We start from the raw sequence: 26,755 nt of genomic DNA, 5'->3' as shown, positions 1-26,755 counted from the left end.
TTCCTTGGCTGTTTCTTAACTCAATACCCCGCCCCCGCCCAGAAATCCTGGCCGGCCCTTCTAACTCCCAAAGGACTACATTTCCCAGAATACCCTGATCTTACTCAGGGTCTGAGCCGAGACTGCCCATGTCCCTGGGCTGGGAATTCCTAAGCACAGATAGAGTTCAGCCAGTCCCGCTGGGAATAAGTACTTTCCTGGTGGAAGAAAGCCTTGCTCCATTGTGCCCCCCACCCTTCCTTCTGGAAGAAGCTTCTGGGCCCCCCGGCCTGGCTTCCTCCCTACCATAAATATCTGAATATCGGCGCGTAACAAATGGGACCTGTCCTCTGTCCTCTGCCCTCTGGATCCTGTGAAGCAGCTACTGTGATTGTCATGGCCAAAGCCCCACCAGAGAGTCTTGCCCGACCCCCTGAGCTCAGTACATGGCACAGGCCCTCTTTTGGAACGGCCTTCTCAGAGGGACCTGGTCGCCCAGCAGCTGCTGTGGAAGCCATACAGGGACTCCTCCTGGGTGGCAGCGGGGCCAGCCTCTGCCTAGGGAGTCCCTCGAGAAAATACCTCCTAGCCTTTGGGGTGCCCTGTTGCCCTCCTGACACCCGCAAACAACAGAAGCTGTCTGTCTTCTTGATGGGTTCATCCTGAATGACAGGTTTCCAAAAAGAAGCCCTCCCTCACGACGCACTGCCTCATTCCCCTGAGGAGGAAGGCAGGCTCGTCCTGGCCTGCCCGGGGAGGGTCCGAAACCCTCAGCTCCTGGGCAGCCTCCTCGAGGGGAGGTGGCCTCCCCAGGTGTCCCCTACCTCGCAGATGTGCTGTGAATGGATTTGGACTCAGGGCACGCCCCTGTCTGTTGGGTAGCTCTGCATTCACCCCCCGACCCCCGCTCCCCGCCCACCTGGGAGCAGCTTCCCTGGGGTTCCCCGGTCCCCATTAACCTCCGGGACCTCATTTCCCCTCACCGAAGACAGAGTATAACAAGCAAAAAACAAAATCAGAGCCAGCGTGCAGTGTCTGGAAAATCACTGCAGCCCAGGTCCTTCTGCGAAGGATGGGGCCTGGAAGGGCCTTGGGTGTGGGGCCGCACTCCGCTCTGGCTCTGCTGCTCTGCCCGCTGACGTTTTTATGGGATAATATACCGTTTCGCTCACGCAGACCTATTTGTCAGTGGGCTGCCCCTGTTTGTTGTAATCTATAATATTACTGCCTCCCGTGGCCCCGGAGCAGCTGCCGCCGGGGAATCCAGGGACGGTGGGCGCTAGGCGTGGGCTGAGGGGATGTGGTGGCAGGCGCTGGGGGCAGGCGGCGCCCAGGTCCTGTGATGAGGTCGGCATGGGGTTTGCAGCGAGCCTCGGGTCTGGTGGGGAGGCGTCCAGCGCCCAAGCTGGGAGCCAGCCGGGCTGGCATGCTGCAGCTATCCACACGATTAGGTTCCAGATCGGATCAGCCAGGAAGAGGATTTTTTTCATTCTGACCTGCTGTGGGGAGGAAGGGAGGGACAAACAGGTGGGTTGGGTTCCTGCCTCCCCTCCTGTCCCCTAGGATCCCCCAACAAAAAGTCCAGTGTCTTGACATGCGGAGACTCTGAGGCTCTCCGGAAGTGCTGCCCCTTCTCTGGGGTCTGTGGGAGACCCACTGTCTCCCAGCTCAGTGCAGGGACATGGTTCTCCAGTGGAAACTTCCAGAAATGGGAGATGGGTGTGCTTCCGATAGGGTCCTCTGAGCAGCAGGCTGGGCTCCCCGAGGCAGAGGGTGACATTGGGGGGCAGTGCCCCATATTGGTGGGGCCGTACCCCACCAAAAAAGAGAAGCCTTAGCCATATTAAGAAAGAAAGAAACCAGCCTGCTGGCGTCTTCAAGGGAAGTCCGGTCTCAGTGCGACTCCCTCTCCCTCTGGTCCTTGGGGCACAGTTGAAGCTTTGTTTTCTTCCCCTGAGACTTCTGCAAGCAGAGGCCTCTCCTGTTCTTACACATGGCATAGGTGAGAGTGAGCAGATCCAGGGAAGAAGAGATAGGGGATGCCCAGACCGGAGACCCAAGGGACCTGAGCCCAGGATTGGGGGTGCCACGGTGGGTGGGGGAAGGGGTGTGCTGCAGGGCAGGTGCCTCCCTCAGGCATGAACACGCATTGCCGCCTGGCAGGGGTTTCCTGGCCCTGCGGATGGTAGAGTTGTGGCCCCCTCTTGGGTGAGGCCCACTCTGTAGACCCCAGGAAGGACATCCCAGCGGGGTCCAGTCACAGGTTCACTGACCAAGCTCACAGCTGCTCATACTCACAGATGTGGCAACGTACACCTGCTCTTGTGTGCTCACACCACAAGGCAGGCTTTCACCTGCATACTCACACACACTCACACTCCCACCGTTCACAACTGACCCGCAAGGAGTCCCATTCCAGTGGCCCCTGGGAAAGCCAGGCTGCCTAGTGACTGGCACGGGCATCTGTCTGCCCCCTACGTCCTCCGCACCAGCTCCATCCTCCATCTCCTGGCTCATGGTTCCTGGCCACCTGCAGGAGGGAGCAGAGCCCCAGATCCGCATGACCCTCTGCGGCTCAGCCTCCCTTCAGCGCCTTCCCTGGCCCGCTTCCTTCTGCTGCCACAGTGTGGCTGTGGACCCTGTCCTCAGGCTCCAGCTGAATTTGGCCTTGCCCTTTCCTGAGCTCCTGCTCGGCAGGAGGACATTCCCGTCAAGATCAATTCTAGTGCATGGCGAGTGCCTCGGGATCAGGTCTGGTCCCTGGCTTGCCCTGAGACTGTCTGGCTATCTTGGAAGCCACTGCCTGCTTTGGGCGCTGCTTCCTGTCCCGTGTGGCCGCCTCCACCCCAGCCTCTGTGCCTGGGGTCCTAGAGGTTCCTAGATGCTCGGCTACCCCAGGCCCCACCTTCCTCCCACCCCCCAGGCTCCCACCCTGCACTCCCACCTCTCAGCTGCCCCCAGTACCATCTCTGCCCTCCTGGGGCCTACCCCTGCCCGGCCTTTCACTTGGTCAGCTTCTACAATCCCCAGTGCCTGCCCCTGCCACCCTGGAGGTCTGATCTTGGCGTCACATCCTCTCAGAGCCCCCATGTGACCCTGCCTAAGTGGAGAGGGGCCCCCGACTGCTCCATGCCCACCTCTCCTTTCCTCCATGCCCCACACCAGCTGAGCTGTTCTTGGCAGCAGCATCTCCTGGGCCTGCAGCCCTTCTTGTCCCCTTCTGTGACCTCCCAGCCCTGACCACCCACCTGGATCTGTCCCACAAAGTCTGGCAGCAGCCCCTGCCCAGCCCCCTGGCTGGCTTGCTTGGGGCCAGTGCCTTTCCCCCGATATCAGCCACCTTTCCTGGGGGACTGCAGGCTCCTGAGTCGGTGGGGGGCATGTCTTTCTGTCCCTTCCTATCCCCAGAGCTGGGCTGAGCCACGCTGGCCTCCGTCTCCTGCCGCGGTACATAAGTGCCTATCCACACTCGGGTGACACACACAGGCACACACGTGTGGGTATGAAGAGCTCTGCTTTTCCCCTAGGATTTCACCCCCATGCTGGAAAAGATGAACGATTAACTCTGGGATAAAACTAAGTTAAGAGGTGGCAGTGGCGAGAGGCCCAGCCAGGGTCTCTGGTCTCTCTATTAAAAATCAAGGTGTTCCTCCAACACTGAACCGTGGCATGGGGACACAGGCTGTGTGGCCACCTGCCTGGGGGACATGGCAGCATCCCCTGGCCTTCCTGTAGCGTCTTCAGCTGTCATGGCGGCTCCTGAGGCTGCGTGCCCTACACCTTAAAGGGTGTCAGAGCCCAGGGGATTGGCAGATGGAGCTGTCCTCTGGTGATTAGCACCACATGAGGTGGGGGGAGACAGAAGTGGGGGTGGGGCTCCTGTTCCCCAAAGACTAGTTGGAGCTGCGCTGGCTGAGTGGCCTGGGGAAGGGGGGACGTGTGTGTGAGTGGAGGGAGGCGGCCCACAGCTGTGAAGGAGAGTCATGGAGGGCCAGGAGTGGGCTCAGGGTGGGGGCCAGTTCCTGTTCGTCTCGTGGCCCTGGCTGGGGCTGTGAGGCGACTCCCCGATTGTCCACGCGAGGTTGTGGGGGTACAGCTAGGATTGGGAGCAAAAGCCAATGGCTTCATCTGGGTCATAGGGCACTGGTGGGTGAGAAGGGACACCTGGGGAGGGCTGCTCCTCCCCCCACCCATGGGCCTGCTCCCCTTCCCACCGACCAGAGGGAAATCAGGGCCTGAGGAGAAGGCCGAGTGCGAATCAGCTGCCTCACCTTCTGCAACATCTCTATGCACAGTCTGGCCCTGCAAGCACCTCCCCAGCAGGCTGGGCTGTGCCAGCGACGGGGAGGCCATGGCCCCGGGACTCATGTCACCAGGCCACAGTGCTGCCTCAGGCCCTTCACATTGTGGGTTTTGCCTTCCAGACTTCGGTCCCTGGAGAGCTCCTGGCCTCAGCGCCTGCCCGAACTGAGGGGAGCATGCGTGATGGGGCCCTGCCAAGCCGCCTTGGCTGCAGCTGCCCCGGCCTAGGGTGGGGGTCGGTGGCCCCTCCTCTTCCCTCCCTGAATCTAGGCCTTCCACCTCTAAAATGGGCAGTAGCCCTGCCTTGCCGGAGGGTTGAGTGGGATTAGGGGATACAGTCCTGGCCCTGGTGCCCTCCCGGGGGCACTGCGGCCATCCCTGTCACCTGCGGGGTCCTGGGAGCCTGCATGAGCTGCCGGAGGCACACAGCCAGCCTGTGCACGGCCCTTCTCTGGTGGAGACTCAGAGGCCTGGGGAGGAGGCGGCTGTGTCCGGGGCCCCTTGGTGGGACCTCCGCTCTTGGCAGGCAGTGAGACTCCTGAGGGCCCCACCTCATGCCTCAGAGGCCCAGGCCCTCTCCTGTGTGTCCGTAAAGGGGTTCAGTGACCTTGAGGCCTTAGTCTGGCCACAGAACTAGGAAACCTGGGCCCTTGGCTCCTGTGCTCTGGCATGGGGGTCCAGCTGCCCCACTTACCCCACCTGTGCAGGGGCTGGCATGGGCTTGGCATGAAGGTGGACGCCCACCCTCCAGCGTGTCCTGGGGCGTTGGATGTGATTGGAATGGGCAGATGTGGCCCTGCTCTGAGGCACCATGGGTCCTGGCACCCCGGGCAGTGCAGGCGCTCTGGACCCCCAGGTGGGGCCTGGGTGCTGGGGGGCCTTCGTGACCTTCCGGGTCTGCTGGGCTCTAGGACTTGAGAGAGCTTCCCAGTGGCAGAGGGGGACTGGCCCAGGGGAGACACTAGCACATGACGTGCAACAGGACCGCAGAGCCAGAAGAGCAAAGATGTCCCTGTATACCCCCAGTCTTGGGGCGGGGGTGGGGCTGTCTGCCTGGGGTTGGGGGACAGTGAAGCAGGCTATGCTTCCCCCGAGTCCAGGGGTGTGGAAGGCCGTTCATCAAACACTCTACTTCCCGGGGGTGGGTTTCAGAGCTCTCTAGGTCCCTCCCAGGGAAGGAGGGCTTCGGAGCTGTGCCTGGGTCTTTGCTCTCCGTGTGTCTCTGTGAAGACCTGGGGCCCCCATGCACCTCCCCTCAGGCCTGAGCGGTGGTCCCTCTCTCTGGGGTCACGCTCCGTTGTTCTCAGTCGTGCAGCCGTCCTCCGCCTGAGCCCATTCATTGCATGCCTGCAGGTGCCCATGTCCTGTCTCTGCCCCAAACTGAGGCCGAGGGTCTGCGCCATGTGCCTGATGGGGCCCCAGGAGGACTCACCACACCCAGTTGAGCAGCTCCCCAGTCAACACCTGGCCTGCTCCCCTTCTTGGCAGCCCCCAAACCCGGACCCCAGACAGGCAGCAAGAGGTGGACTTGCAGTCAGCCTGGGCCCGAGAGAGAGGCTGGGGAGACAGGAGGCACTGTTGCCCTGTGGGTGGGAGCCACGGCTGGCTCCATCCTCCACTGCATTCAGATTGATCAGGGAGGGTGTTGGGGAGCGGGGTCCTTGAGATCGTCGGCCAGCCCCACCCCCACTTGCCTGCCTTCCTTCCTTCCTTCAGAGGCCTCTCCACCCAGCACCCACAAAGACGGGTGAGCTGCTGGCCACCCGGAGAGGGTAGGGGGTGGCCCGGGGTGTAGGTTTGGGGCATCCCAGACCTGAGGCCCTCTGGGCAGCTCCCCTTACACTCTACCCAGCCCACCCTGCTGGGGATGCCTCAGCATAGTCCTCGAGCTCTGGGGACCCCAGCCCAGCCTCCCTGGGTCTCTGGGCTTTTGCCTTTACCCACACTTGCACACCTCAGCAAGGTCCTTCCCAACAAGCCCCTTGCCGCCCTGGCCCCTGCCCCTCCGCACCCTGGTCACTCTTCCCTCCAGCTCCGCACTCACCATCGTATCCCTGCGTCTGCGGGTAGCTTTGCTGCAGGCAGCATTTACATTCAGTGAGACACACAGGTGCACAGAGACCCACGAGTGGCCACGATGAGGGTAGGACCAGGGCCCCATGGTCTCCTGGTTGCTGGCTTCAGCTGGTGACCCCAGGAGGCCCGATGGCAGGTCCCCCATCCCTGGCCGGTGAACTGGCCCTGGAGTGACAGGAAAGAGCCCAGCTCTGTGATCACCCAGGATATGCCGGGTCTCCATAGTGGGACGGCCACCCCACTGAGCCGGCCCTGCTGTGGGCCCTGGTCACACCAGGCCAGCAGGTCGCCTTGCGACCAGTTTTCCTGGAAGCCAGTCCCCTCTCTGAGAGTTTTTGCATCCCTTTGGTATCTAAAAATAAACTTTTAATTTATTTTAGTGTAATACCAAAATTAAAAAGCTCTTAGTGTGGGCCGGGCGCGGTGGCTCAAGCCTGTAATCCCAGCACTTTGGGAGGCCGAGACGGGCGGATCACGAGGTCAGGAGATCGAGACCATCCTGGCTAACACGGTGAAACCCCGTCTCTACTAAAAAATACAAAAAACTAGCCGGGTGAGGTGGCGGGCGCCTGTAGTCCCAGCTACTCGGGAGGCTGAGGCCGGAGAATGGCGTGAACCCGGGAGGCGGAGCTTGCAGTGAGCTGAGATCCGGCCACTGCACTCCAGCCCGGGCAACAGAGCGAGACTCCGTCTCAAAAAAAAAAAAAAAAAAAAAAAAGCTCTTAGTGTGTGTAAATACAGATAAAATTGAAGAAAATTCGAAAACTGTATGTGAGGCTATGCCATCCTTCCTAACCCATTGAGAGTTTGATGGTAAATACTTAGCAGAAATCCAAAGTGCCTAAGACTGGAGGGCCTCAGGTGGGAGGTGGCTGGGTGGACACCCTTGAAAATGCTGAAAGTCAGAAAAGCCAGAGAGAGACACGTGGCCCCCAGAGGCCCGGGGGCAGCTTCCCACACCTTGGTCAGAGACCCTTGGGGCCGGTCGGCCAGGGCAGGGAGCAGCCACCAGGCTTCGGCCTGCACTGCTGATGCGTGCGAGGCAGGTCTTTCTGGAGTCACCGACTCTCTCTCCTGGCCCCTCTCATACCTTCCCAGGGGCACTTTCCCTGTCCGCGCCCCCCGCCCCACCCTGGGGCTCTGTCTCTTCTCTGCATGAGTAGCTGGGGCTCTCTCACATTATCTCAAAACTCAGTAGCTTAAAACAGTGAACGCTGATTATTTCCTAGCTTCTGTGAGTCGGGAATCTGACTCAGGGCCAGGTGTTGGCTGGGGCCTCAGACATATCCAGACCCAGCTGTGGGGAGTTGCCTCCCAAGGCCACCCTCCGGCTGTCGTGGGTATCGGATTCTTGCTGGCTGCTGGCAGGAGGGCGAGAGTGAGAGAGCAGGACGGAAGCTCGGTGTGGTGCGGCCTCACCTTGGGGGGCAGTGGGTGGTGTCACTTCTACCATATCCTATTTCTAGAAATGAGTCCAGGTCCTGTCCACACCAAGGGTTGATGACACAAATGTGAACCCCAGGGTCCATGGTTATCGGGGCCTTCCTGAGGCCACCCACAGCAGTCATAGCCTCCACCACCCCAGAGTGGGCCATCGGGACCCCACCCGTGGCTGTGGCTGCCTCCCCTGTGCTGACCATGCCCTCCCTGGGTTCTCGCTGCTGCCTGGGGGAGACCTGCCCTCAGGGGTTTGTGCCTCTCCTCTGCCTCATGCCCTCGGCCTCCTTCCATGTGACTTGGCCAAGTGCAAGCCCCAGACTCACTGGAAGCCTGCTCCCTCTCAGTCTCTGTACCTGCTGTGCCAGCCTGGTCCTGGACATCTGAGGCGAGGCTGGCCCTGTTCATCCCTCACCACTCTTCCTCCCCCTTCTCTCTTCCCGGAACACCACACCACCACCTCCACTCTGGGCTGTCCCCTCTGCAGCAGCAGGCCCCTGGATACCTGTGGACTGTCCCCACCCCAGCCAGGGCAGTGCTGTCCATGCAGGTGCAGTGTCGTCTCAGCACCTGTGGGAGGTCCGTTCCCAGATGTTCTGCCAACTGGTGGAGCGAGCCGAACCCAAAACAGCCATGAGGTCACGGGGTCTGTAGCAAGGCCCCAGGGCCCATGCAGGAGGCAGGCCGCTCAGACTACCTGTGGTTTCCCTGGACTCCAGGCTGGACTCAGGGCGAGGGTCGGTGACCCTGGCCTGTCATGGGCACTCAGCAGCTGTTCGTGTACTAGCTGGGATAAGGTGTCCTTCTCTGGATGGAGCGCAGGGCTTGCTGTGGGGTGCTGGGGCCGTTGTGTTCTCTGATCTAGGCAGCGCTTTCTCCTTCTGTTTCTGCATCAGCTGCCTGCCTGGGTGGGGTGCGCAGGTGCATCAGCGCCCCCAGGGGCTCCCCCAGCCCACCTTGGGCCGACACTGGCAGCCCACCTGGGTGCCCTCGGGATGGAGAGCTAGCCCTGGACCTTCTGAGCATGTCTCTGGACTCTCCTCCGAAGCTGTGGGGGTGCCTTCTGGGCCCTGCCCCACGCTGGGGAGCCCCAGCACCCCAAGCCGCCTGCCCGGGACCAGCCACGGCCCCCTTGATGTCCCCCTTGGCAGCAAAGTGGCTCCTCCCAAGGCAGGACCTGTCCTGAGGCAGGGGCAACAGTGTGGGGGTGCCTCCTTCGGCGAGGACCATTGCCTGGCGCCCTGGTCCCTGGGGCAGGTCCTGTCTGGGCAGCAGAGGCTCAGGAGTGTGCTGGTCCTCCCAATGGTCCGTGAGGCCGGCAGGGGTGTGCAGGCGGCCAGCCTCGCTGCCCGGACTCCACAGAGGTGGAGCTCGAGCTGCAGGGCCGGGTGTTGAGGGCACCAGGAGCTGCCGGACCTCACCAGGGCCTTTTCTCCCTTGGGCCTCCCACCCGGACCCCAAGCCGCCTCAGCCAGCCCCATTTGCCCCATCCCAGAGGTCCCTGCTTGAGCCACCCGCCTTGCCTGCCCACCTGCAGAGTTCCTAGGAATGCCGAGTTTTTACCTCAGAAGGCTGAGGTGAAAAATAAGATGAACAAGATGAACGTGTGTGTCATGAGAGCGTGAGGGTGTGGGGCCGTGCGGCAGGAGCGCTGGCCATCGGGAGGGCCTGGCGTGCCGCCGCCCCCTCTCTCGGGGCAGGAAGGACTGAGGCTCCCTGGGGTTTGTCACAGCTTCACCACGTGTCCCCAAACCCCAAGGCCCCGGGACAGGGTGAGGCTTGGGGTGGAGGTGGCAGGCACCCCCTGGGCCCAGCCCTGCTTGCTCCTGTCGCTGCCACACTGTGCTGAGAAGTCTCGTGGGTTCCCTGGATCCCAGCATGGTCTCCGTCTCCCCGCCCCAGCCTGTCCTGTCCCCACCCGGCTGGCCGTCACCCACCACGATGCCCTGTCCTCGCCAGAGGCCGTGCACTCTGCACGTTTGCTGTGGGCTTCCATCGGAGCTCTGCCCTTCCTGCCCCGGCCCCCCTTCCAGGGCCACCAGATGCTGCACAGGGGGGCTGGGGACAGGCCCAGGCAAGGGGGCTGGAGGAGGGCACCTGGCCTGGTGACCCCCGCTCTCTGAGACTTGTCTGCTGGCAGCTTCCTGGTTCCTTCCTCTCCTTCTCCAGCCATCTCCCTGGACCCTGGGATAGCCCAGAGCCCACACCTGGCTCGCTGCCACACAGCAGCAATAGGCGTGCTCAGCCCCTTGGGGTTGCAGCAGGTTGCTGCCTGGAGGGTCCTGCAGTGGTGGGGAGTTCCGAGGGGGACCTTCATTGTGAAGGAGGGCAGGCTGGGCTTTTTGGAGGTGGCTGGGTGTGAACCAAGCCTTGAGAAACAGAGTTTGGCAAGGGGCATACGTCCCTGGAAGGGTAACACAGGTGCGAGGCCCCATATGGCTGGAGCCAGCTGTACCAAAAGCAGTTGGCTGGGGAATAACAAAATGGCACTTCAGTGGGGGCCGGTCCTCGGTGGGGCTGGTCCCTGCCCTTTCAGCCTCCAGTGGCCTGTCTTGGCCCCAGCCCCCACCTAGCCCCTTCCTGGGATACTGCACCTGGAGCCAACCTCATTGTAGGAGTCAGGCCCTTGGCACCCGGTCCTTCTCAGCACCAGGGGCAAGGGTGACCTGAGCCCTCTCGGTGGCAGGTGGACTCTCTCGGCCAACATAGCAGCCACCTCCACACTGGACGTGGTGACCACACTGGACGTGGTGACCACAGCGTGCGAAGCTGCCCCTGCTCCCTGACCTACCCCTTAGCCCTGCGTAAGCTGACACAGACCATCGTTCCTCTCGCCTGGGTGCAGGGACCCCAGCTCTGGGGGCTACAACTACCCACAGAACCATCACAACAGCCCAGGCTGGCTGTGGGCAGAGCACCCCGCCCTGCCAGGGAGACCACAGGCCTCACACCTCCAGGCAGGCCAGTCTGGGAAACAAGTAGTGTGCGTGTGTGTGTGTGCACACGCGCGCCCATGAGGATGGGTGTATGCACGTGTATGTATGTGTGTCCATGAGGATGGGTGTATGTGCATGTGTACATGTGCGTGTGTGCGTCCATGAGGATGGGTGTATGTGCCTGTGTACATGTGTGTGTGTCCATGAGGATGGGTGTATTCACGTATGTGTGTGTTTGTGTGCATGAGGATGAGTGTGTGTGTGTGTACATGTGTATCCATGAGAATGGGTGTATACACGTGTGTGTGTCCATGAAGGTGGGTGTATGCGCATGTATGTGCATGTGTTTGTCCATGAGGATGGTTGTACATGTGTGTACATGTGCATGTCAATGAGTTTGGGTGTATGCGCATGTGTGTGTGCGTCCATGAGGATGGGTATATGCGTGTGTGTGTCCATGAGGATGGGTGTATGCACATGTGTACGTGTGTGTGTCCATGAGGATGGGTGTATACACGTGTGTATGTGTCCATGAGGGTGGGTGTATGGTGTGTGTGTGCGTGTGTGTGCATGTGTTTGTGTGTCCATGAGGATGGTTGTACATGTGTGTACATGTGCATGTCAATGAGTTTGGGTGTATGGTCATGTGTGTGTGTGTCCATGAGGATGGGTGTATGCGTGTGTGTCCATGAGGATGGGTGTATGCATGTGTGTACGTGTGTGTGTGTTCATGAGAGTGGGTGTATACGCATGTGTATGTGTGTGTTCATGAGGATGGGTGTATGCACGTGTGTGCATGTGTGTATGTCCATGAAGTTGGGTATATATGTGTGTGTGTGTTCATGAGGATGGATGTATGCACGTGTGTACGTGTGTCCATGAGGATGGGTGTATGTGCGTGTGTACATGTGCATGTGTATGTGTGTCCAGGTCCATGAGGATGGGTGTATACGTGGGGTGTGTGTCCATGAGGGTGGGTGTGCGTGTGTGTACGTGTGTGTATCCATGAAGATGGTGTATGAGTGTGTGTGCATGTGTGTGTATGTCCATGTCCATGAGGTTGGGTATATGCATGTGTACGTGTGTGTGTTCATGAGAATGGGTGTATATGCATGTGTACGTGTGTGTTCATGAGGATGAGTATATGAGCATGTGTACATGTGTGTGTGTGTGTCCATGTCCATGAGGATGGGTGTATACATGTGTGTGTGTGTTCATGAGAATGGGTGTATATGCGTGTGTACCTGTGTGTTCAAGAGGTTGGGTGTATGCACGTGTGTACATGTGCATGTGTGTATGTGTCCATGTCCATGAGGATGGGTGTATACTCGTGTGTACGTGTGTGTGTGTCCATGAGGATGGGTATATACACGTGTGTGTGTGTCCATGTCCATAAGGATGGGTGTATACGCATGTGTACATGTGTGTGTCCATGTCCACGAGGATGGGTGTATACACGTGTGTGTCCATGTCCATGAGGATGGGTGTATACACATGTGTACGTGTGTGTGTGTCCATGAAGATGGGTGTGTATGCATGTGTGTGTGTTCATGAGGATGGGTATATGTGGATGTGTATGGGTGTATGCGCGTGTGTACATGTGTATGTCCATGAGGATGGGTGTATGCGCGTGTGTATGTGTGTGTGTCCATGAGGATGGGTGTGTGTGTGTGTGTCCATGAGGATGGGTGTGTATGTGTGTCCATGAGGATGGGTGTATGCGCGTGTGTGTGTGTGTCTGTCCATGAGGATGGGGGTGTGTGTGTGTGTCTGTCCATGAGGATGGGTGTATGTGCGTGTGTCCATGAGGATGGGTGTATGTGCGTGTACATGTCCACAAGAATGGGTCAACATGCAGGAGGGTGAGAGCCTGCCCCCCGGCCACCCCGAGCCTGCACCTGCCTCTGCCCACCCTTCTTCAGCTGCTCTGGTATGGAGCCTGTGTCATTGATGTCGCCTGTGTGGGCCAGGTGGCAGGAGTAGGAGCACACTCCCAGCCGTGGCTGTGGCTAGTCCACTGGAGGATGAGAGGGGCCGGCCAGCAAGGCCACATGGCTGTGTGGACACAGGGCCAAGAGCACTAGAGTCTCCCTACAGCCCGGCTCTGTTGGGGCTCATCTGTGGCTGGTATGCCCGGGCAGGCCCTGGGTCCCCATCCGTTGCCCTGTGTCCCCTCCACGTCCACAGCTAGACTGGACATGTCCAGGGTCAGGGCTGGGGGCGGGGGCCCCAGTTGAGAGGCCGGAGTGCAGGAGGGCAGGGTGGGTGTCCACATGGCCTCCTTTGTTCTGCAGGGACCTGTGGGCCAGGGTGGATACCTGGGCTGGGGTGTGCGTGCGTGTGCCCCTGACATCTTCACCGGCGTGTCTGTCTCCCGCGACTGGCTCTCTCAAGATGGTGGGATGGGACGTGTTCGGTTTGGAGCGGGGAGACTCATCCAGCTGTGGTGGGGGGTTGCCGAGGGAGTGGCACTGACCACCCTGATTGCCTTCCCACGCCCCTGGCCAGCCGCCCCACGGCCTTCCAGACTGTCTTGGGGGCAAGGGGAGGTCCTGGCCACCTGCCCGCCCAGGAGTGCGGGTGAGAGACATGGGAGAAGGTGTGAAGAACTGTAGACGCAGAGAGGGAGCCAGCCTGCGCCCCCCCACTCCCCAGCCCCCACCATGGCTGCTCTGAGTCACTTGGCCCAGAGCTCTTGGGGGAGGGAGACCGAGGAGGGACCCCATGGGGAGCATCGGCCACCCCTACCCCGCCCTAGCCAAAAAGCTAAATTTACCCTTTTAATAAGAACCAGACTTATATCCGATTTTCCTTTTCTTTTATTAGTTCTGGGCTGTTGGTGGCTGAGCCCATCCTCTGTCATCATCGGCTCCCGGCCGTTTCCACGCTGGTTGGGTTGGGTACACAGAAACCACAGAGTTTTCCTATTAAGGCCTGAGAGATGCTGCCTCTGGGCCAGTGCAGGCTTCTGGGAGGTTCTCCTGAGCGAGCCGAGGGGCTTCCCGGGTGACGTGCTCCTATTCCTGGGCGGACGCCCCTCCCACAGGCTGCTCCAGGTCCTGAGCTGAGCCCCTGGCTGCGTGCTCTTGGCCTTCCCTCCAGCCTCTCCCTCGCTGCCCCCATGCTGGTTCCTGTCCTTTTGTGCCCCATTTCTTCTCTGTTACTCCTTTCTCCCTGTGCCCGCCTCAGTCTCCACTTGTCTAGCCTCTTTCGTGGAGCTGTGGGTGGGTGGGGAGGTTTGGTGACCCCAGGGGGCCAAGGTACCCTCAGACACTTCCAGGCTGTGGGGGCAGAAAAGGCAACGCTAGGCAGGGCAGGCCCCGTGTCCCGCCAGGCGTGGAGGGAGACGTGCTGGACAGACGGACATCTGGTGGCAGCAGGTGTGCAGTCGGGACAGAGGGCCGCCCCGGATCTGGACAGTTTGCCGGCCCTGGAGAGGGCTTCAGATTGGAGAGGACTCCAGGACAGCCCAAGGAACGCTGGGGCCTGCTTCTCCACCGCAGAGGGGAACTGGGCCTGGCCACATGACCTGCTGGCCAGCCCCAGAATCTACAAGACTCCTGGGGGCCACTTTAGGGTCTGGAGTCTCACTGCCCCAGGAGAGGCAGCTCAGAACTGAGCAGCTGTGCTGGGTGGGGGGCTGGCTCCCATGCAGCAGGGGACTGGGGGCTGGAGCTGCAACTTGGTGCAGATCTGAGGCCCCCTCCACCACCAGTGGACCGGGACGTGCCCTGACCCAGGGCAGCTGTTCATCCCAGTGCCCCTTCCATGCCACCTTGTGCACAGCGGAGGCCAAGAGCCTTTGCCAAGGTTCAGGCCAGTAAGGGGATAAGCCTGGTGGAGGCCTGAGCCCTGGGAAGCAGCATCTTTGAAGACTTGCCCAGCTATGTGGCTCCCGTGCCCGAGAACAGAGTCTGCCAAGGTGTGCATACCCACAGACGTGTGTGTAGCCATTCATCCCAGACATGCGAGCACAGTCAGACCTTGTGTTCATATCCATAGTCACGTGCACATGCCCAGAGACAGGTTTGCACACTCAGACACACCCTGTGAGTCTCACACACTCTCCCTCCCCTGCCTCCGTGCAAGTGTAAGTGTGCACAAGTGTGAGGTGCACCCCACATCTTCTCGAGTTTGGACCACTAGTGATTGCAGCCAGGGTGGGGGAAGCATCACTGGGTTGTATCTGGGGGTTGAGCCTGCAAACACCTGCACACCCAGCGTGCACCTGCCTGTTTCCTAGCCACATCTGCACACCTAGGGTGGCATGTGGCTGGGCCTCTAGCCCCTGCCACAGCAGCTTCTGGTCTCCTGGTGTGGGTGGCGGTCCCAGAGTGGCCTCTCACCCCAAGGCAGGGCCTGGTCTCCCCACCCCTGTCCCTCACTCCTCTTCCTTGGCAGCCAAATGGTCAGATGCTACACCCCTGCCTCCAAGCAGGCTGCACCTCCCCTCTGCATCCACCAGGAACCTGTGCAGTGTGGCTTCCTCCCCCGCCTTTCCCGGAATGAGGAATGTGGGGCAGGGCCAGCAGCGGGGCTGCTCCTCCTTCCTGCCTCCCCTCCCCTCCTGCGCAGCTCCCTTGGGAGCCTGGCTCGTGGGAAGGGTGCTTGAGACTGCCTATCACTCCATTCCCAGCCACTCCTGGTGTCTTGGGGGAGACCAAGGGACAGCCCCAGGGGAGCCTGGTGTCCCCCGCCTGGGCGGACCCTGTCGGGGGCGGGGAAGGTGTGGAGCGGAAGCCAGTGCTGAGGGAAGAGGGGAGCCTGAGCGGGTGTGGGTCGGGGGTGGGAGCTGGCGCAGGCGGCGGGTGCAGCCGCCAGACTCGGAGCTGGGGAGGCCCATGCCAGCAGCCCGGCAGCTGGGCTTCCGGAAACAGCGGGAGCCGGGAGCCTGGGAAGGGCCTCGCTGCTTCTCTGGAGCTGCCGCCATCTCAGCCAGGCTTTTTTTTTTTTTTTTTTTTTTACAACCCATTTCACAGTTTCCAGAAAAGGAGGATGTCTCGGCGGCTCACTTAACTCAAAACAAATGCTCGTTGTGCCGGCTCTGCGCCCGCCTCTCCCGGCTCCCAGGCCCTGCAGTCCTCTTGTTCCGTCTGTCTTCAGTCTGGTGCCACAGGGCAGAGCAGGGTCAGCCTGGCAGGAGAGTGGGGTCGGGCGCAGTGGGCACCTGGCCATCCGGTTGCCCAGGCCCAGCCTCTGGTGTGTGGATCCTCGGGAACCCTGGATGGGGGCTGCTGGCATGACTGCTGGACCGACCCTCACGGAGGGAGTGGCTTGCCGGGGAGTCCTGGGCTCCAGGGCCCCAGCATGCTCTGTACCCCTCGGGCTGCCCAGTATGTGTTGCCCTTCTTGGCCATCCATGGCAGGGAGCCTGGCAGACAGGTTGGGAGGAGGTAGGCCAGCTCCCATCGGCGTCCTGGCCACTTAGGGCCACATCTGCTGCAAGCCCATGTGGCCAACTCTCACCTATTGTGTGCCAGCCTCCTCATACAGCAGCCCTGGGCCGGGGCCGGGCTCAGTGGGCATCGAGACTCTAGCCCAGCTGTTGTGCAGCTGTTCCCCAGTCCTCCTCCCGCTGCTAGGCCGCCCTGGGACAGCAGGTTCAGGCACAGCCTGCCTCCCTGTCTAGTTGGCTGGACCTTGGGCTCCAGATCAGATTGGCCTTCCAGGGATAGGGCTGTGCCCAAGGACCTGAGCCACCTGGGGGTGGCCACAGACCTCCCAGCATTGCTGTCTCCCGAAACTGTTTCCTCAGCTAGCCGGGCGTCTGAACCAGGCCTCTGCAGCATCTTAGGCAGAGCTGAGGTGGCCCTGGAGCTGGGGCCAGAGCCTAGTCCGGATCTAGAGTTGCAAACCCGGCCTGGGCTGGCTGGGCAGTGAGGGCAGCCGGCTGGAGGCCAGTGTGCAGTCCTCGGTGGCCCCGCTGACACCACGTCCAGCTTCCTGGTCCCTTCCCCAGGAACATCCAAAGTTGTGCTGCATCTCTGTGATGAGAGCTGATGGGAAGCCTGGCAGAGCGGCCCCAGGCAGGCTCTGTGCGGGGCCAAGGCGCCCTGACCGTGCAGTGTGGCGGGGGACAGGCCATGTTCAGCCCCCAGCAGAGCACTTGGGGCTATGGGCCTGGACCAGCAACTTAGACTCGGTCATGCTCCATCTCTTACCAGCCCCATGGCGGGCCCACGACTGACGTTGGGAGCATGGTGGCACTAGGTCACATGAGTCTGAAGCCCCAGGCAAGGAAGGTGCCACTGCAGGCAGTGCCAGGGTGGGGCACTTGGCCTGAGGAGGCCTAGGTCAAGACCCCTCCCCGGCTCCCAGCTGCCTCCTCCTGGGCTGGTAACCACAGCACTTGGTAGACAGGGACTTTGCCAAGAGGAAAGAACCCTCAGCCCAGTTCCCGGCTGGCCTTGTCCCACGCGGTCTGGCCCTGGCTGGATCCCAGGCTACACTCGGCTCCCAGGCAGCTGAGGCCCAGGCTGTCTGGGGTTGGCCAGTGGTCGGCAGGTGGGGGCTGGGGAGGTGGCAGCCTGGTCTGCCTGTGGCTCTGCTGGCCAGTCACAGTGCCATCCCCAAACACCTGGAGGTGCGGGTGACAGTAGAGGCGTGATGCTCTGTCTTGGGGTTTCCTGGACTCCTCAGGAGCTGGGTGGGATAGGGAGGGCCTCAGGTGGCCAGGAGTCCCATCTCCCACACTCACGGGGTCACCACAGTAGGGACCACCTGGCAGGGCCTGCAGAATCTGCTTCCAAGTTTCAAGCCAAGGCCAGGGCCATGGGGGAGAAATCCCCCCTTTAGAGTAAGTCCCAGCCATGTGCAGGGCCCGTGCTCATGGGGCAGAGGCTCCTCCCCTGCCTGGTCTGGTCTCCGAGGTGCTGGCCTGCTGAGCCGCCAGCGAGGATCCCTGGCAGCAGCTGCCGCCCAAGTCAGGATTTCCAGAAGCAAAAGAGGCCACCCTAGTCTCTTGTGGGGGATGGTGGGCCTCTCATGGTAGGCTCAGTACCCAGGATGCCCGGACATGGAATTGGGGTGCAGCATGCGACCCAGTGTGCTACTGGAGAAGTATGTATGCCGCTGTGCCCACAGTGGTCCTGGAATGCTCACACGAGGGCCTCGGGGCAGGGGTCTCGGGTGACTCGGCTTCCTCTCTCGTGATTTTTTTTTTCTTGGAGGCGGAGTCCCACTCTGTCATCCAGGCTGGAGGGCAGTGGAACAATCTCGGCTCACTGCAATCCTCGCCTCCCAGATTCAAGCGATTCTCCCACCCTCAACGTCCCGAATAGCTGGGATTACAGGGCGCACCACCGTGCCCGGATAATTTCTGTATTTTTGTAGAGACGGAGTTTCACCATGTTGGCCAGGGTGGTCTTGAACTCCTGACCTCAAGTGATCCACCACCTTGGCCTTCCAAAGTGCTGGGATTATAAGAGTGAGCCACCATGTCTGGCCTCCCTTGTGCTTTATTACCTGAGGTTATTATGGTGAAAATACAAAGACGTGATGTTTGTATGACAAGGAGACAGCAATCCAGCTGGCCCGTTTCCAGAATGAAAGGGAAAAGAGGTGAAAGAGACCCCCACGTCAGCGGCCCTGCCTGACTCTGGGCACAGACAGCACTTTGGGGCCCCCAGCTTGGTGAGGCTGGTCAGGTGCAGGGAGGGGCTAGGCTGGAGCCCCCATCCGCTTCCCTCTCATTCCCCAGATTCTGGGGCTGGGGACCCTTCCTTAGTGGGCTCAGATAAGGCAGCACAGCAGGGTCCCCCAAGTCTGGAGACAGGCTGGTTGCCTACTTAGGGCCCCGTGGGACACCAGGGTGTGTCCCGCCCCTGCCTGACGTGGTGTGGGAGAGCTCAAGGTACGGGGTTCTCAGGCCAGGATCCTGGAGAAATCCCTTCTCCAGACCCAACTTTTGGACTTAGTTGCTTCCCACCATCCCAGGGAGGAAGAGGCGGGAGGGACTTCCCCAGGAGGGTGTGGGGGTGGGAAGGCCTGGGGGACTCGAGGCGGGCCTGGGCGAGGCAGCAGCAAGCTTCCAACTCCAAGGGGAGCCCACACTCACCCCACAGGCATGCCCCAGTGTCCCCAAGCAGGGGAAGCCAGCACTTCCCTTCCCAACCCAGAGTCCCCTCCCTGGCCGCTGGGCCTGTGGTCTGGCCCTGGCCCATGGCAGTCCCAGCCCTGTGGTCCGGGAAGCCCCTGGCTCGCGGGCACCTTCGCCCCCTGCCCTGGGCCTGGACCTGGGCCTGCTTCACAGTCCCTTGGGCCAGCTCTTCCTCTCCACCCGCCCACCCGCTGCAGAGGCCAGCTCACAGCCCACGTCCCCCACCAGCACTTACAGACCCTCCTCTGCTGCCACGACCGGGAGAGGCCCCTTGAGTCCACGTGGCTGCGTTCACACACGAAAGGGGAAGGGGCCTTGGGGGCCCTGGGCTGGGAACTGGCTCCGCACAGCAGGACCCTGCCAGGGCCCTGCAGGGCAGCCCCCGCCACCCCCCTGGCCCCGCCGCCTCTGCTGAGTCACTTCATGTCTGGGAAGTTCCCAGGGCCAAGCCAGGCTGGATGAGGCATCAGAAATTCACAAATTCCCCCTGCCTCCCGGGCAGGGGAATGGCTGTCCTGACTCACCTCGGGCTGGGCCCCTGCAGACCCCCACTGTCCCCATACTCAGCCTCATACCCTCTTTCCCGAGGGGGCAGTGCCCCCGCCCCGGGTTCCTGGGATGGTCCCAGGCCAGGCTTGCTGCCCGTGGAATGGAGATGACAGGGTGCCAGGGTGCCTGGCTGGGGTGGGGGCCGCTCAGTGACAGCCTCAGACCACCCACGGAGCAGCAAGGCCACCGTGTGCAGAAATCTGTGTGTGCTGTCCTCCGTGTGCAGGAGCTGGTAGTCATGGCAACCCTGGGAGGCTCCCTCGGGCTGGCCTTGGCCACTGGACTTGGGCAGAGGGGGCACGGCCAATGGGCCACAAGCAAGCATGCAGGCAGGTCGATGGGCCTGGAGGGCTGGGCTGGACGGGGCCTGGGGTCCTGGGGGCTCACCATTTCCCACACTGAGGCTGCCAGGGGAAGTGCGGGGTATCCTGGCGGTACCCAGGAAGGAGCCTCTCGCTGCCTCCACCTGACCCAGAGGTGAGCGCCATTCGCAGCTCTGTGCCAGCCGAGTTGGGGCCCAGCCCTAGGAACCCTGAAGGGATTTTAGAAGCAGATCTGTCCTCAGCGCTGCCCTTCCTTCCTCTGTCCCCCACCCTCGGTCTTCTGCCTGGCTCAGTTTCTCCCTCCGCTCACCGGGGACTGGGGCACACCTCTGACAAGTCAGTTTATTGGGTCTGGGTAGAGGGATGAAGACCCCACTCAGGAGAGAGAATAGCTCCTCCCAGTGCTGCCTGGAGGGGCCGAGACTGCGGGGCCCGTGGAGCTGACACATGGCCTATGGCTGGGGCCCCGCTGACCCTGGTGCCTCAGGTGTCACCTTGGCCTTTTTAGCAAGTTCGCCAGTGTCTAAGGGGCCTTGGAGCTGCCCACCGCTGTGGGCTGGGAGAGTCGGGGTGCTCTCCCTGTGAAGAGAAGGCCTATCCACAGGCCATGAAAGTTGATTTGGCACAGTACCCAGCACCTGGGTGGTGGTGGTGGTGGTGATGATGGTGGTGGTGGTGAGTGATGTGGTTATTGATGGTGATTGGGTATTGATGGCGATATGGTTGTTGTTGGTGGTAATTGGTTGGTGATGGTGATGGTGATGTGGTTGTCATTGAATGTGGTTGCTGATGGTGGTGGATGATGTGGTTGGTCATGCTGGTGGTGGGTGATGTGGTTGGTGGTAATGGTAGTGGTAATGTGTTTGGGGGCATAGTGGTGGAGGTGATGTGGTTGATGATGTGGTTAGTGGTAATGTGGTTGGTGGTAACGTGGTTGGTGGTGTGTTGTGATGGTGATGCGGTTGGGGTGGTGGTGATGATGTTGGGGGTGATAGTGGTGGATGACGTGGTTGGGGGTGATAGTGGTGGATGATGTGGTTGGGGGTGATAGTGGTAGGTGATGTGGCTGGTGGTGGTGGTGATGTGGTTGTAACAAAGATGACATTCTTGGGTTTTGCATCAGCAGGAGGGTGTCAGTACCGGAACACCTGAGGCACCAAAAGACTCAGGACTCTGAGTGTGGCTGTCAAAGGCCTGTGTGGGTAGCCTTTCCCATCATCGGCTTCTTGGGTATTGAAAGACAAAGACTCCAGGGGAGATTGGGCCTGAGAGTCCCCCATGGAGAAGGGCTGGGGTGTTGCCCCTGCCCTGCCTCAGGCCACACCCTGGGACCTGCCCCCAGACTCACTCTTGCCCTGTGTCCACAGCCAGCAGCCGCCTGATGGGAAGTTCTCCGGCCTCCTCTTTCATGGGCAGTTTCCTCTCCAGCAGCCTGGGCTCGGCAGCCTCCACGCACCCCAGCGGCCCCAGCTCCTCCCCCTCTGAGCAGGCCTATCGTGGCTCCCACCCTGCCACCTCCCAGATCTGGTTCTCCCACTCCCACGAAGGTAAGTTGGCAGACTGGGCTCTCAGCGATGCCCTGGTGGCCAAGAGACTGACCCTGGTGCCCGGGCCAGGGGCAGGTGAGGGGCTCCCACGAAGGCAGTGGGAACCTGGCTGGTGGACGCTGACAAGCAGGCTCTGGTGAGGCTGCCTCCCTGCCGAGGAAGCCCCAGGGGAAGTGGTGATTGGTTGGAAACAAGGGCAGCCTGTTCAGCAGTGGTCCTGACCAGATGTGTGCTCCAGATGGGCAGCAAGGGGGAACGGGGGAGCCAGGAGGGGCTCTGGGGAGCTGAGAAAATGTGGAGTACAGCTGGGCCGGCCGGGCTGGGCTCACCCTCACAGTGGCCGCGCCCCACTTCCCCAGATGCTAGGAGGTGGGCTCCAGATCTGCCAGCCGGGAGGGGAGGGGGCGGGGAGAGCTGTCATTGCACACAGGCTGCCACCCTGGGGCCTGGCCCAGGACAAAGAGTTCCTCCCAGGCCACCTGCCTCCCCATGGGACACAGCCCTGGGCACACAGTAGGCACCTCACGAATACTGGCTACTCTCAGGCTGCCTGGCCAGCAGGAGGCCCCTGGAGGCCCCCCTGGCCTTTCACTGGCAGGGCAACCCTGCCCGGATCCCCTTGCTTGGCTCAGACCCCTGGCCCTGCAGCCTAGGCGGCGGCCCTGGGCCCCCATGTCCCTGGGCCCACAGTTGCTGGTATTCCCTCGGCTACCCCAACCCTGCAGTGTGGGAAGGGTTAAGCTCCCCCCACCCCCCGCGGCTGGCACGCAGAGAGGTAATTGCAGTTGGCAGCGGGCACACAGGGCTCTCTGCTCCTGGCACCCGGCGCTGCCGTAACTCAATGACTGCTGAGCGGCGGGCGTCGTGTTTACAGAGTGCTGCGGACCCACACACCACGCCACCGCCCCGTTCCAGGCAGGGAGATTAGCACCCGGCACTGCTGGAAGCAGAGAAACCTCTCTTTGTGCAACAAGAAAGGGGCTGTTTTCCAAGCAGAACAGGTGACGAGTGAGGGGCAGTTGCTGAAATAATCTGGGCTTTCGGCGCAGGGCGCACATGTTGGGCAGGCGACAAGGAACAACCTCTTCCTGGGTGCAGGGGAGGCCGCTACCTTGAGATGTCGTGGATAGCATGGGGTCCTCGGTCCAGACTCCCCTGCCCCTTCCTCCCACCCCTGTACTCCTAGCGGCCTCCTGGAGGGGAGACCAGGCTGGCCATGGCTCCTGGGCTGGCTGTGGGGGCCCCGCCTTCCTGGCTCATACCCCCTACCCCGCCTCAGCCTTCTGTGTCTGTGGGCAAACGCCCCCGCCAGCCACAGCATCTGGCTCCCAGGATGTCTTTGGGAGGGAGGAGGGTGGCCTGGCATGGGGGGAGCAGGAAGGGGACGCCTGCGGCAGCCGTGGTGAACCCCCCCACAACAGACGCAACGGCTGCTGCCTGGCCCTGGCCCAGCCACAGGTGCACAGATCCACCTAGGACCGCTGACTTGGTTTCCCCTCCTGGCAGTGGTGGCCCCTAGTCAGGGCCCAGAAGTGGCACCAACCCATCTCCAGTGTTTTCCGCACCAGGAGAGAGCTCCTATGCCACTCCCTCTGCCCACCCTGGAGGACTCCAGCAGCAAGGAGGGCCGTTTGTGGGTAGCACCACCTGCCTTGGAGCCCCCGTCCCGCCCCTCTGGGGGCTGCTCAGAGGGTGGGTGTGTGGTGGCCCACAGGCAGACAGCACCCACAACGGCCTCTAGACACTCACTTCCCCTCGTGCCAACGGCTGCCTGGGCGGAGCTGACCACATCCCACCCTGGGGACCCCACCACCTCTCAGCCCCTCACGTGGGGCCCGGCATCAGCGGGTTCCATCTGCTCCCGAGCCCCTGGGAGTCCCCCTGGCTGGGTGGGAGACCTGTGTCCTGCCACAAGGCTCGACATGAGCCCCTGGCGTCTGGGTTCCTGAGCCCCTTCTGTCTGTGTCCCAGGGAAGTAGGTCCTCCGGGCAGGGGCGGCCTGAGCAGGAGGAGAGGACTGTGCCCACAGTGGCCCTGGCTGTGTCACACCAAGGAGGTTCACCTGTCTAGCCTGCTGGGCACCTGGCACCCTGGCTGGGTGAGATGCATCTCCCGCCATCCGTGTCAGGTTGGGGCGGGCACGTGTGCAGGACAGTGGTCTGGGTGGACCAGCACAGGTGGAGGCAGGACAAGAGGATGCGGGGCGTAGCCTCTGAGCCGCCCGCCTGGGCCCCAGAACGCAGGGCCCACCCGGGGCTGAGGATGGGTGTGGGCACCCCCCGAGGGTGGCAGAGCCTCCAAGGCCACACACCTGTGAGGCCTGTGCTCCGGCTTGTTGTCCCCTGCGCTGCCTTCAGTTCAGTTGTCCCACCCCCCGGGATCCCCTCCCCTCCCTGCAGGGGTTCCCTGCCACGCAGCCGTGCTCCCCGACAGACCACATGGAGCTGCCGCACTGAGCTGAGCGGCAGAGGCCAGGGAGGGTGGGCCAGGGTGAGAGGCTGGCTGGCTGCCCGGGCAGCATGCCTGGCTGCTAGTTTGACAGGGTGCCAGCTGGCTCCCGTGCGCAGGGCCTGTTTCTCTGCCGTGTGTGTTCATGGGGGAAGGGGAGCGAGGTGGGCGGGGGGCACGCGACTCGGCTGGAGAGTGGGGGCCAGCAGGCACAGCGGGCTGCCTGGGCGGTTGGCCTCGCCCACATATCCTTCCAGTGGCCCAGGATGGGCAGGAGGCAAGTGCCCCACCAGGCCAGCTTGCCACCCCCTCCCTAGCCCAGGGCTTTTGTTGAGGGCAGGGAGGCCAGGATGGGGCAAGCCAGCAGGAACCCAGGTTGGGGTAGCCCCAGGAACCCCCTGACGCCAGGCAGGGCCTCCTCTCTCCCCATCTGCAGGGCAGCCCCTGGAGCGGGCCAGGGCTTCCTGCTTCCCTGGGGGAGCAGCCGGGGGTGCAGCAGAGGCAGCCTGGAGCTGGAGGAGCTGCCTGGAACATCTGGCCTGTTCAGCTCCTCCCAGCCCGCAGCTCACACGAGGCTTGGGCTCCCACCAGCGGTGGGCCTCCCTGGGGCTTTGGGTGGGGTGGGCAGCGGAACTGGCCAGGGGCAGAGGTGAGCTTCTGTCAGCCAGCCTGTCCTGGGTGGGTGAGAGCGGGGGTGGAGGCACGCACAGCTGGTCCTATTGTCGGTAAGCCTGGTCCCCTCCCTCCCTACCGCGCCCCCCAGCTGCCCGGCCAGGACCACCCACAGGGCCAATGAAAGAGGATTCTGTTCCTGGGGGGCTCAGCTGGGAAGGGTGGGGGCAGGGGCTGCTGAGCCGCCCACTGAGGCCACTCGTGGTCTCTTGTGCCACCTGAGGGGAGCCCTGGCGGCGACAGGCACACACACACGCTGGCTGTCCGCCTGGCCAGCCTCTTGGTCAGAACCACGCCCCCCCCAGCGGCCACCTCTCACCGGGCCTGGCCAGCTCCCAGGGGTCCGGGGCTACGCATGCGGAGTGCTCCCTGCCGACAGAGCCCTGCAACTTCCTACATCCTGCCGGCTGCCCCCCCCGTCCGCTTCATCCCCTCTGAGGTCTCAGGATTCGCTGGTGCTGCTGGGAGTGAGCAGGAGCTGGGACCACATCTGTTTGAGGGACAGAGATCCCACCAGCCTCCACCCACCCTGAGTGCCCTCAGAGGTGCTGCGGCCCCAGCTCCATCCTTCCTGTGATGCCTGCCCAGGACCCGCCACTTCCTCCCAGACCCCGTCAGCAATTCCTTCCTCTCCTGGCCTCGGTTTCCTCAGTGGCTAAAACGGCCTCTTGACCTGTCCCCCACAGGCCTGCTGACCACCCCAGCACTGACGTTTCTACCTGGGCTCACTCCAGGCCCCCCACATCTATGCGAGGGAGGGGGAGCCCTTCCCCTGCCTGGACCTGCTGTCCCCTCCCATGTGCGAGGGAGAGTTGGGCCAGTGAGGACAAGCTGGCTCCCCTGGGATGCAAGGGACAGCATGGGTGTCCTGGTGTGGGGATGGAGGGGACAGCGTGGGGATCCCAGCGTGGGGATTGGAGGACAGGGTGGGGATCCCGGCGTTGGGGTAGAAGGGCTCTGCCAGACTGGCTACCTCTGGCCAGCTTCTTGCAGCCAGAGGGTGGCTGCCCCGTCCAGGTCTGTGACCCCCCTCCAGCCAGCTTCTCGCAGCCAGAGGGCCTCCCCACTCTGGAGGCATCCTGTGGCTTTCTGGAGCTAGCACTCCCAAACCCTTGGCCCCTCACCATGGCCTGCCCTGGCCAGCTGCCCTGCCCTCCTGCCCTGCCCTCCTGTCCCCACTAGAGTCTACCCTCAGGCCCTGGCAGTTCCCGAACCCCAGCCCGCTAAGACTTTATGAGTGTCATGTTCACGGCCTGGCTGAGTGCTGCTAGTCACTGTTGAGGGCAGGAGTTTCATCTCATGGCCATGGTGACCAGCACCCAGGTCCACACCTGGCAGAGGGCTGTATGGAGGTGGCTGGGGGAGACACAGGCCTGGGGAAGCCAGGGTAGGGGCATCCCAGGTGGTAGAAGCTGAGCCCCAGGGAGGTTGGGGAGAGGACCAACCCTGGTTTGGATAAAGGGCCTGGTCCCTGCAGCTGCAGGGTTCCCAGGGCCAGCCCAGGCTCGAGGTTGGGCAGGATGACAACACTTCTGTCATGAGCCTGGCCCTGGGACGGCACCTGCCTCCCTCTGGCAACGCCGCACAGCACAGTGGCACTTGCGCCCATTTTACAGGTGAGGAAACTGAGGCTGAGGATTTTGTGTGACTGAGAGCCTGTTCCCTCACCCTCTCCCTGCTCTCTGACCTGCCGTGCTTTGGAGTGGGTGCCCCCTCTGCTCTCCAAGAGCCAGGGACTTGGCCAGGGACTTGGGCTAGAGGCTGCTCTGGGACCTAGGAGGCTACACCCAAGGCCCTGCCCACACCCAGGCACCGCAGGACAGGGCGGGACTGTGGCGGATGCGGCATGGGCCCCTGCCACGTGCAGAGCAGGTGGGCAGGGCGGGGGTCTTCACAGACCCAGAGCTGCCTTAGCCTCGAGTTCACATGCCCAGCCTCAGTTTCTCCATCTGCCACACCAGTGAGAACAGCTGTCCAGACCCCATGTGATACAGGCACAGAGAGCACCTTCCCTCCCGTGTCCGGCGGCAGCTGTCCACTGCTGGGGCCAGTGGCCTTGGTCACTGGGGGTGGGGTGCGACCTTCCTGGGCTGACATCCCTGGACCTGACCGGTGGGGGTGCAGCCACCCCGGCAGGTGCACCGTCCACTGTGTGCCTGTGAGTCGGGCTGGCTGGTGGTGTGCCTGTGGCCTGGGGGCCGTGACCTGTGTGTCAAGGACGCTGCCTGGAGAACGTGAGGAAGGTCCCAGTGGCAGGCAGGAGGGAGTTCCCTGGCAGCCAGAGTTGCTGTCCAGGGTACCAGCGAAGGCTGTGGGGGTCGTGCGGTTGCTTTTAGCTCCACACTCTGAGGATTGTCCATTACCTCCCGTGGTTTGAGGACGGCCCCA

General features: G+C 62.1%; 1 protein-coding gene across 2 annotated transcripts in view; it reads left to right on the top strand.

The window, feature by feature from the left end:
* The window catches only part of BAHCC1 (BAH domain and coiled-coil containing 1), a 69,641-nt gene that overhangs the window by 9,942 nt on the left and 32,944 nt on the right, over positions 1–26,755 (top strand). For both annotated transcript variants that reach the window (XM_030923906.1, XM_030923907.1), the window contains exon 3: positions 21,068–21,247. In XM_030923906.1, coding sequence (XP_030779766.1) covers positions 21,068–21,247 — 180 coding nt within the window. The remainder of the gene's footprint in view (positions 1–21,067; positions 21,248–26,755) is intronic.

This window comes from Rhinopithecus roxellana, chromosome 19 (assembly GCF_007565055.1).
Source record: "Rhinopithecus roxellana isolate Shanxi Qingling chromosome 19, ASM756505v1, whole genome shotgun sequence".
Classification (NCBI taxonomy): domain Eukaryota; kingdom Metazoa; phylum Chordata; class Mammalia; order Primates; family Cercopithecidae; genus Rhinopithecus; species Rhinopithecus roxellana.
Note: the sequence above shows the minus strand (reverse complement) of the source record. Positions and strands in the feature narration are given on the sequence as shown.